The following is a 10469-nucleotide window of genomic DNA, read 5'->3' as shown; positions in this document are numbered from 1 at the left end:
ATCCATCCATCCATCCATCCATCCATCCATCCATCCATCCATCCATCCAAATACATGCTCAACCACATCCTAACGTTGGTATACCATCTAACCTAGACTTGTTTGTACACAGTAAGGTAAACAATATACTAAAATAAACTTTCAGGGGAAAGTAAATCCTCTATTTACCATCTTATGCCTATGCATGACTGGCCATGCACATAATTATAACCAAATGCATCATGGGAAAGACTATGAGCAGAGAATAAAGGCTTATGTAACTTGTGAATCAAAACCCCTGTTTCCTGTGACCGACTCCTCCAGGGTCCATGGAAAGAAGCCCTACAATGTAATCCAGAGTGCTCACAGCCCTGTAGCACTGCATCTCCAATTTTTTTTCATTTTTCCTTTGAACAAAATCTGTTCTTAATTTGCTATTTGTGCGTACTTTTTAATTCTTTGAACTAGACACAAAAAGCCAGAAATTCTCAGTCCCTACTATGCTTCCTTGTTACCATTTCTTCATTCAAGAGATTCAGAGTTTTAACCCCTGAGGATGATGATGCTACAACACTGTGTCATGTGATGACCAGCCTGATAACACATCCCAGGGTCAAGTTATCCTAAGAAAATAATGGGATAAATGAGGTTTTCATTGGGAAAACTAATTTTTTATGTTATTAGATAACATAATTTTTTATTATGATTTTTTATTTAGATTTTTTTCTGAGTACTTGTCAAAGCAGAATGATATAAGAAGACAGATGACACATGTTCTTGAAGAAAAATCAATGTCTATTGTGTTAGCATCGTGTCTATGAAATACACAAACAATTGAGGTAGAAACCTTTCTCATTTCTTAAGACAGGGCTTCACTAAATGGCCACGGCTGGCTTCAAATTTGCAATTCTTCTGATTCAGCATCCTGAGTCTTGGGATTACCAGGCACCACCATGCCTGGTTTCAAAAATTAGTTTTTTTAAGGAGCCAGGAGAAAATATTTCTCCAAGTTTAACAGAATAATGAATATGTAACAAGGTCCAAGTCTTCTTATGGACAAAGTCATAGCCTGTTTAACATAAGTAAGTTGTTTTTCAGGCTCAATATTTCAGACATCATAGTATTAACAGAGTGAGAAACACACCAACAGGAAGGGCCCTTAGCGATGGACATTTTCATGGAAACTCCAGGGAAGGCTTCACACAGCAGTGGCAGAATCAGGAGCAGGACCTGCCTATGTAATATTTACATCTAGCGTTTTGGTCATAGCTCTGCAAAAGTCACTATCCTTGTCCTCCTGCACTGGGATTCTGCTAGGACCTATAAATCTTCTCCAAAATAACCTGAACAGAATGCTTGCTTCTGTGTGTAGCCACGTCCATGCTGGATCTGAAGGTTGAGCTGAAGAACAGCCACAAATCTACCCAACAGGGAAGTGTCTTTCTTCTCCACTCTATATGCCAAGCCTCACATTTGCTCTGAATTCAAGTTTTTAAATGAACAGTTTACCACAAGAGAAACATTTTTCTTGGTGGTAAATATATGTTGTTTAAGTTTTCTAGCTGATACTCTGGTGAAAATGTAAGAGTTAGGAACCAATAAAATATCTACCCTTCATCCAGCCAAATCCTGTGGAATCTATTTTGCCACTTACAAATATAAAATAGTTTTTTTTTTTAAGTCAAGTGTTCACTAAAGCTGTCTCTACTGCCTCCCCATGCACTGTTCTTTTAATACTGCTGTCATACTGCCAAAGCTGTTGGGGGATTTATTTTTAAATTTAGAGATATGAATTTGGCTTTCCACTTACTTCCAGAATCACTTAAGTTTCTTCAGCTTTTAGAATGATGCTGTTCTGTCAAGAGATGCCATTTTTCCTGTTAGATGTCTTCACTTCTGGACTGGTCAGGGTTCTCTAGAGGGAAACAAGTAACAGAACATGTACATGCTACAAACGGGATTTATTAGCTTGACTTACGCAGGGCTGGCTAGGTCAGCAATGACATTCTGCATGTTGGAGAGGCTGAGAACCCAATAGCTTCTCAGTCCAGGAGTCTCATGAGTCTGGTGCCTCAACAGTCCTAATCTGGCCCTGAAGGACTGGAAGATTCCAAAGAGCCACTGGTCTTCAGTCCAGGGTTTCAATGTGAGCAAAGGTTGGCAGCGACTGTACAGAAATGATTCCTAAGAGTTTCCTGTCAGGATGATGGGTCCAAATAGGTTTCATTTGTTTTGTCCTTCCCTACATGTCCATCTTTGTTGACTGGGGACAAATGTTTCCTCCAGGATTCAGATAAGTAGTTCCTGGACTTAGCTGCTGATAAAATAGTGATGATAAATAAGTAAAAAAATCAGGCTTAAATAAGACAAAGAACTTACGTGTGTGTGTGTGTGTGTGTGTGTGTGTGTGTGTGTGTGTGTGCCTGTGTAAGTACTCATGTCTCCATGTAGCCGTCAACAGAGATCAGAAGAGGATGTTGGAGCCCCACAATTGCAGTTACAGGCAGTTGGGTAATGGGAACCAAATGCTGGTCCTTTGGAAGAGCAACAAGAACTCTTAACTGCCAAGCCATCTCTCCAGCTTCCATTTACGAGTTTTCAAACACCATCTTCCCTTTTGAGGAGCAAAAAGGCTTCTACAGTAGGTGTATATTGATGACTCTGTAAAAATGTGGTCCCACACTAGTGCTTTAAGACAGTTTAAGAAGCTCTGCTGGTGCCTGACCCTTCTTAGTCTCAGATGCATCCTGCATCCGACCTACAACACTCTGTCAGCCAGACTTCACCTTGATAACTCCTACGTCATATTCATCTTTCAGGCCAGTTCAGCTCATAATTCCTGTGCTCTGGCCAAGTCTGGTGAGTTCTCTGTCTTATCCCTAAAGCCCCTGTACCCATTAAAAAAGGAGTCAAAAATCAATATTAAAGGAGATTCTGAGTGACTTGCCAGTACTTTCAAGATGATTTTCTTATTTTCTGTAATCAAAAGGAGCGGAGATACCAAAATAACCCTAAAGGTCACAGGAATTTAGATCACATGTGTATCTTTAAAATCTATCTCTAAGTCAAGTCTAATAGCACAGGTCTGTACACTCAGCTTTTTTGAGAGGTTGAGGCAGGAAGACTGTAGCCCACCAGGACTTCAGTGTAAGGTCAAGTCTAGTTTGGAAAAGTCAGTAAGGTTTGCTTCAAATTAAGAGGCAAAAAGAGAGCGGAAGATATGCTCAATTGTGGAGCACTTTTCCAGCACGAGCAAGGCACTGGGTTCCATCCTGAGTATTCCCTGCTGCCCTGTAAAATTTCCGGTGTTCAAAACAATGTGCTGTGCATCTCATCCTTACTGAAGTTTAACCTGGACATGCCAGTGTTAGCTAGTTATCAAAACCCACTATGAAATTAATAGGTTTCTCTTTTTCCAAGTGTAGCTTATGTTCTTTGAAACCTGTTTTCACCCCTTGGCTTGAGACCATAGTGTTAAGTTGAAGTTCTGTATCAATGGATCTTTTTCTAAAAGAGGTGGGGTTCGCCCTCCCACCCCCAAAAGAGTTCAATCACATCCGCTAGCTTCTCTTTGTTAAAATCCAAGGTGCTGTTCATGACCCATGCCAGCCCACTCTGAAGACAGACACACAGATGAGCTGGAGTACTACCCCATGACACACACAATGAAATCCTTATCACCTCTCTTCTTTGCCTTTTAAGGTCAGTAGTATTCCTAGTCTTCTTCATAAAGGTTGTGAATAAAATATCAAGAGAAACAATTATCAAGAAAGGCCAACTGATGGGAATTATCTACTTGAAATAATCCTCTACCTGTATTTGAATTGTAAATGAAATGAGGCTTAGTAATTTGGATTAAAATAATTTCCAAAATGAAATTCTTCACCATTACTCACACACTGATAGAAAACTTTCTGTTCTTAGTATTTAAATGAGACATAATATACATCAATGTTCATGCTTATAAAATAATCGCCCCTATCATCGTCTGAGTCTACAGGTTGCTTAATAGACCTACAAGCACCAAATGGGCATAAGCCTCAGAGTTTTAGCTTTACCTAAGTGAGCTGTGAGCTGCAAGGACTGTGTGGGAACCCAAAAATGGCCTCTACAGAGACCACAGCCAATTTTGGTTATTTTCTAATAGCAATATAGAACTGAGGCAAGCTTAAGATAACTGTATATCCCCAAATAAAATAAAACAATTTGGACCCAATCCCGACATTGTGAAGGACTTAACAGGAGCAGATGCTGAGATCCTGAAGGTGTGGTGAAGGGTTTTAGCACCTGGAGGAGCCTGGGCTTACCACGTGCTTGTGACCAATTCAGGGTGCAATATTTGACATCTGTGCAGTGTGCAGAAGGCAGCGGCCATCTGGCTATTTTAAAAATGTGCACCTTCTGCAAAGAGTTGTGCATTCATACAAATGGGAGAATAAACTGTAGGGTTTAATCTTCTGGAGAAATGCTGTGACCTTCTCTGGTCTCCAGTAAGGTTTATATTTGATACTGAGCTTTTTCATAAAGACAAAATGAAAAGTTTCCCCATTTTCTCAGCTCTAGTCCAAAACATCTTCCAATATGTCCCAAAAGAGGATTTGGAAAGAGGGAATTTTATCATTCTGTCCTTTTATTTTCCTGAGTGAATGTTCACAGAACTCTTGCCTGTTGCTACAGTCACATTAACAGGAAGTCAGGGCAGAAACATGACACAGACAATGCTGTCTGCTCCTCCATGGACACCACTGGTAGGATAGAATGGGAGGGCCACTCCACTCCCACTGGGGTCTGAGGGGAACTGTGAGTGTTCAGAAGGGTATCACAGGTAACAGATATTCTATATACATCATGGATAAACATTGTGTAAGGAGGAGGTTGTGATTTCAACAGAAGCACAAACTAGATTTGATATGTTAAAGCTATATCTTTCCTCCCAGACAGCAGATAAGCATGAGCGGATGGCAGTCAAGGAGGTGTGGCTGACTGCCAAAACCTTCACTGCTTCAAGGTCTGAAGGATGGCTAACCCCACCAGTGTTTCGCTCTGCTTCCCACAAGGCCCCCGTGTTTCCTCAGGCTCCTGTGCTCTGCAGTCTAATGGTTTATGTTCATCCTTTTCTAGAAGCCTTGAGAAATGAGAACATGATCACACCTTTTCCTAACCACAGCCTGAATTTCTGAAAGGAAACTCAAGAATTCCATTAAATTGCTTTTAATAAGAAAAATAGAAAAGTCCCAGATTAGAAGTTATAAACAATATGAAAGACAAGGAAACTAAAGCATGTGCTGTATTTGATTAATTAGGAAAAAATAGAATTCACATTTAAATGATATTTAATTCAATTACATAATAAACATGTAAGCATTTAATATAAAACTAAATAATTAAAATTCCGTCATCTCCCTGTCCATTTATCCCCCATTCACTTCATAACCCAAATACCAGTCCCACCTGTGACAAAAAAGGGAATTGTCACCCTGCCCATGGGAAGCCCATTTCTCCTGAGAAGGAATAAATGGTGACTTTTCACTCTCCTACCTAGTAATTTGCAAAAATAAAATCTGGATTTCACGAATGCTAGCAGTAGTTTGTGGTGTTGCCTCACTGGCTGTTTGCGACAGGCTGGGGCGAGATGGTTTCAGAAGACCCTGAGTTCCCACCACCACTGCGCCTGATCAGATATATACCCCATTGCCAGATTCAGCAGCCTGACCCGTCTGTGAAACTAGTGATATCTTTATTGGTATCACAACTATAGGCTCATTATAAAACCACACAAAGTTGCAACATTGTGCAGGAAAGATTTGTTTCTTAAGAAAATAATTTCATTGCTTTTGGCACTCTCCAGACTTGCTTTAGCTGCTGCACATGTATCTTCTTGCCATGCTCTGGCTGTCCATGAACACGGGGTCCAGGGAGGCCACCTTGGCAGCGATGAAGGAGTGGATGCAGTGGAGGACAGCCGTCAGGTCCTGGAACTCCAGCTCCTGAGGGGAAACGGAACAGGACTGAGGTCACTGGGAAGAGGTTCTTCGGCAGCTTTTAGTAAATTCAGTTCTTCGTGTACTCCAAGAGTTTTTCTCTAAGTTAGTACAAATTCACATTGAAACTGGTAATATTAAAATAAAGGCAGTTGGGCACAATCAACATGTATTTATAAAGAGGGGTAGACTGCTGTTGGCATTGATACCCAGACAATGCAGGTTGTGATTCCTTGATCTCCACACAGGATGACATGCATGCCACCTTTTTTTTTTTTTTTTTTTTTTTTGCCTCCTTAGTTTGTGCTAGGTCTTAGTCAGGGCTGAAGATCAAAGATATGTTTTATGTCATCACCACAAGCCAAGATGCCAGTACTAAAGATGACATTAAGATAAGGGTCTCATGGCAGTGGAGCTGGTTATCCTGGTTATATGTGTGTACTCTTTTACTTGTGGCTTATAATGAGCACTTTTGGAAGGATAGCCATGTGAGCAGCACATGCGCATGCACACACACACACACACACACACACACACACACACACAGAGTCAGATAGACAGAGACACAGACAGAGAGAGAGGGACTTGGTTTCTCCTCATCCAGTTGTCAGGTCAATAAAAGGAAGAAATGATGCTCAAGAACAAGATTCTTTAGAAAGATGGGAGGCTCCACCACCACAGATGATAGGAAATAAAACAGCATAAATTCCTGGGTCCTTACCTCTCCTTCTCAAGTCCCTCAAGCACTAATGTTTAAGAATAAAACCTGCACAAGCTGTAATAACTCTTTCACAATTAACAATTTACTACTACTTCTACTCTAGATCTTGTGAGTACAGGCATCCACATGCCACCTTACACATGTGGAGATCAGAGGGCAATTTGGTGGTCTCAATTCTCTTCTGCCATGGGTTCTTGGATCAAATTCTGGCCTCCGGTGCTGTGGCTCTCTCTTGTTCCTGGACCACCTTTCCTCAGGAGCAAAGGACGAACTGGGGATTCGGATGGCCCACAAGTAAAAATGGAATGACCTCTGGGAGACACTTCAGTGAGATAGCTCAACTTTATTTGGGGTAGACAAAGGCTATAGTCCTTGGGGAGTGGGTGGGGCATTCACAGGAGAGGTGTACACAACTCTTTGGGGCCAGGAACTCCAGGTATGTTTTATTTGCATTTGGCAGCAAGGCTGTAATCATATGAATGAGAACCCAGTACCTAATTATTCTACAGGCACAGAGAGGGGAGCGCTAGTAGGGAACTGTGCCAAAGGTCATATTCCAGATATACTTAGAGGCATCTACGGTAAACACACTCTCCAGATGAGGTCAGGCAGAGAGTAGGAGGCCCTGCTAGAGACAGGGGGTCCTCCATCTAGCCCTGGGCTCAGAAAGGCTATCCAGACCTGGAAGTCTGCAAGTTCAAACAGCAGGGTCCTCCAATAGGCCTCCATCCTCAGAGGCACCTCACTGGTCTCTGGGGTTATTTTTTTTTCCTACATACTTCCTCACACAGAGTGCCCTGACCAACAAAGTTGACTACAAGTTTAAACATAAGCTGAACAGTCTTCAGATGTCATGCTTTCATTGGGAAGAGCATTCTTAGTGTCTTGGGATACAAATCCACCCCAACCTGCTACCCATCCAACATGAAGTTCAGGTGACCTAAGGGCATCACTAATGATTTCTTTCTTCTCTATGTTGTTTCAATACAGTGAAGTTCCAATATGGCAAAGAACAGCACAGTTTCTTTTAAGGTGACTGTTCATTCAGTGTACACCCCATTTATTCAAACAGCAAAATTCTATCATGTTCCAAACTGCTGAGACAACAGGACAGAGAAAACATCATCGTTTTTAGGACAGCCTGCTCAGGCGTGTCAGTCCCCAGTTGTACTCCTTGAAGCTGGCCAGGGAGGACCTCTGGGATGAGAAGTCAGCCCACCTACCTTCAGCAGGGATGGCAGCTCTCCATAGGCGCTAGAGCCCTCCTGAACCCTTGTTGGTTTTACTAAGGCACTTTTCTTCTGAAGCAAAAAGGATTCCATACTACAAAGCTATCTTCTAACTTTCTTTGCAGAAGACGCACCCAAAGGCCTCTCTTAGTCTCTTATTAGCTCCACCTGTATTGGGGCTCAGGACCTTGGACCAACCATGGGAGGGTGACACAGAAAAGGGGACAGGAGATTTCACTTTGAAATGACAAAGAGGTTTTGCTGATGGTGGAAAAGAGTGAGCCATCTGGAAAACGAATCCTACGAAGTCCTACCTGGCTGGAGATAGAAAAGACATGGGGATGGGATTCCTTGCACTTGGAAGCTGTCCTTCACCTCCTCATACCTGTGACCAAATGTAAGATCCTCCTTTGCATGCAGGGGAAGTTTAACCTTGATTTTACCTGCATGAAAGAATGTTTGGCTTTAATTTCTTTTTTTTTTTTTTTTTTTTTTGTCTGAGTAACGAACAAGGTGCTCAGGGTTCTCTTCAGATTGCTAAAGGGATTTAACTGTGAAGCTCTATACTTGCTACCCAGGCACCCCTGTCCTGGTTGTTTGTAGAATCCACAAGCTGAGTTACCTAGCTCCTCTGCCGGATGTCAACCATGCAGGATCCACTTGTTTTCTGCACACCATGAGATGACAGAGCATTTATTTAGTTACGATATTTTTCTCCAGAAGAGAGGAAGACCAAGCAATGCTATAGAACAAACACAAGGTTCTTGCAAGCTTAACTCTGCTTCAGTCTGTATATGTTCCTGGCAGTAATCACCTTCTCCAGGGGACAAGTGGAAGAACAAAGTCACAAAGCTGACACCATGTGTCTTCGGCAGCTGTGCTTTATGTATAAAAGCTGAAAATTGCTTTACAAATTCCTACGATTTATTCAATAGCAGCTTGCCACACTGGAAGAAGCCAGATGGCCACTGGCATTGAGGCACACATCTCAAAGCAGCACTGGTATTTCCTGGCATGGTAATTTGAAGACACATCAAAAAAAATTTCTTTCTGAAAAGACTATCACAAGACAGTCACTCCATGTAAAGTCTCAGCCAACGGTGGGCAGTGTAAGCTTCTGAAGCAGGAGACAGTTCCATCCGGATACAGAATCTCAACATTTCATAGAACATCTTTGTTAGGCTAAGGAAGAAACCATGGTAACTGCTGCTCCGCTTAGCTCCTAAGCAGATGCTGCCAACAGGGACATCCCGAATTGCACCCTTCCAAGTATTGTGAACTGAAGACATGTTTGGCCTCTGTTGGAGCAGGATACGCATTGTGATTGCAGGGCTGAGTCTGTGCCTGACACTCCTCGCTGGCCCCTCAAACATGTGTCACAGGCAGAGGTGGGTTGCCAACTCCTACCTGCTGAGAAAGAGGATCTATACACCTGAGTAGGAATTCATACAGCAGACACAGCAACCTCCTCCCAATTTTTCTGACAGACCTGAGGTTTATTTAATAAAGATAATTCTCTTTAAAACAAGTATGGAGAAAAGCCGAGAAAGCCATGTAGTATGTGTGTGACTGAAGACTGTTGCTGCCTCTTTTCCATGCAAACTGGGCTGTCTTCTCTAGGAGTGATGTATGTGCTAGGTTTTTCAAGCGTATTTGACATTTTGAGACTGAGGGCCTCCAGATGACCACTGGCTACAGGCACAGTGGAGCCATAAGAAGCCCAGGTTCGGATAAAAATGTCCTCATTCTTGGTGGAGTGTGATGTATTATCCTGCTAAAAATAAAGGTATTTCTACATTTAATCATGGTGTATTGTCATTGGAGCCTCAGTTCAGTGAAGAAGGCAAACATGGAGAGAAACCCTGACCCAGTGCCAGGGCAGGTTGGAACTGAGTCGATGGTTTTGTCTTTGATACAGAGATATCACCCTGCAATTCATGCTCTGATTCCTCCATGTATTGGCTTTGCAGCCCAGTAGTGGGACATGGTCAACTGCCCCCCAGACCCAATGTGTTTAACATTTGTTACTTGCTCTGATGTCAACAGTCCTGCAAGGATTTTCCTTGAATTGCTTAATGGCTTAGTCAACTTTCTGAAAATTCACTGCATCAGTCTGGTGTGGTTCTGATTTAAATATCATGAAGGGCCGAGCTGGGAGGCCAGGAGACTGTGGATCTTGGAGATGGTTTCTTTGCCAGTGAAACTGTAACCTCACTGCAGATCCCTCAGCATTCCCATGTGATTAATTAAGGTGGCTGAGAGCAGGGGACAGGGGATAGTCACTGGAGAAACATCAGTGTGAGATGGGTATTATTCTCTATCAACACAGCTTTGTCAAAGTAACATTTCCTCAGCCTCAAAGTTACAATGTAAAGTAAGACAGAAAGTCAGAGGCTGCCATTTCCAGTTTTAAAATGAGGAAATGGAGTTCAAAGTGATCTTCCAAAGTGACAAGGCCAATTAGTTGCAGAAATGTCACTTGAAGTCAGGGACCCAAGAATCTCCCCAGGGCTTCCCTGCTCCCCCTGCTAGAGTCTTAGGAACCTGGCACAATAGTGT

General features: G+C 42.4%; 2 protein-coding genes across 2 annotated transcripts in view; both read right to left on the bottom strand.

Annotated features, from left to right (window-relative positions):
- The window catches only part of Tpo (thyroid peroxidase), a 72002-nt gene extending 70010 nt beyond the window's left edge, over window positions 1-1992 (bottom strand). Inside the window, exon 1 of the mRNA XM_055621685.1 lies at window positions 1958-1992. Within this exon, the coding sequence (XP_055477660.1) occupies window positions 1958-1992 (35 nt within the window). The remainder of the gene's footprint in view (window positions 1-1957) is intronic.
- A 3254-nt stretch (window positions 1993-5246) lies between these two features.
- Sntg2 (syntrophin gamma 2) overlaps window positions 5247-10469 on the bottom strand; it is a 218490-nt gene continuing 213267 nt past the window's right edge. The window contains exon 17 of the mRNA XM_055624844.1: window positions 5247-5966. Within this exon, the coding sequence (XP_055480819.1) occupies window positions 5835-5966 (132 nt within the window). The 3' untranslated portion in view covers window positions 5247-5834. The remainder of the gene's footprint in view (window positions 5967-10469) is intronic.

This window comes from Psammomys obesus, unplaced genomic scaffold (assembly GCF_907164565.1).
Source record: "Psammomys obesus unplaced genomic scaffold, mPsaObe1.curated_primary_1811, whole genome shotgun sequence".
Lineage (NCBI taxonomy): Eukaryota > Metazoa > Chordata > Mammalia > Rodentia > Muridae > Psammomys > Psammomys obesus.
This window is presented reverse-complemented; position numbering and strand designations above follow the sequence as displayed.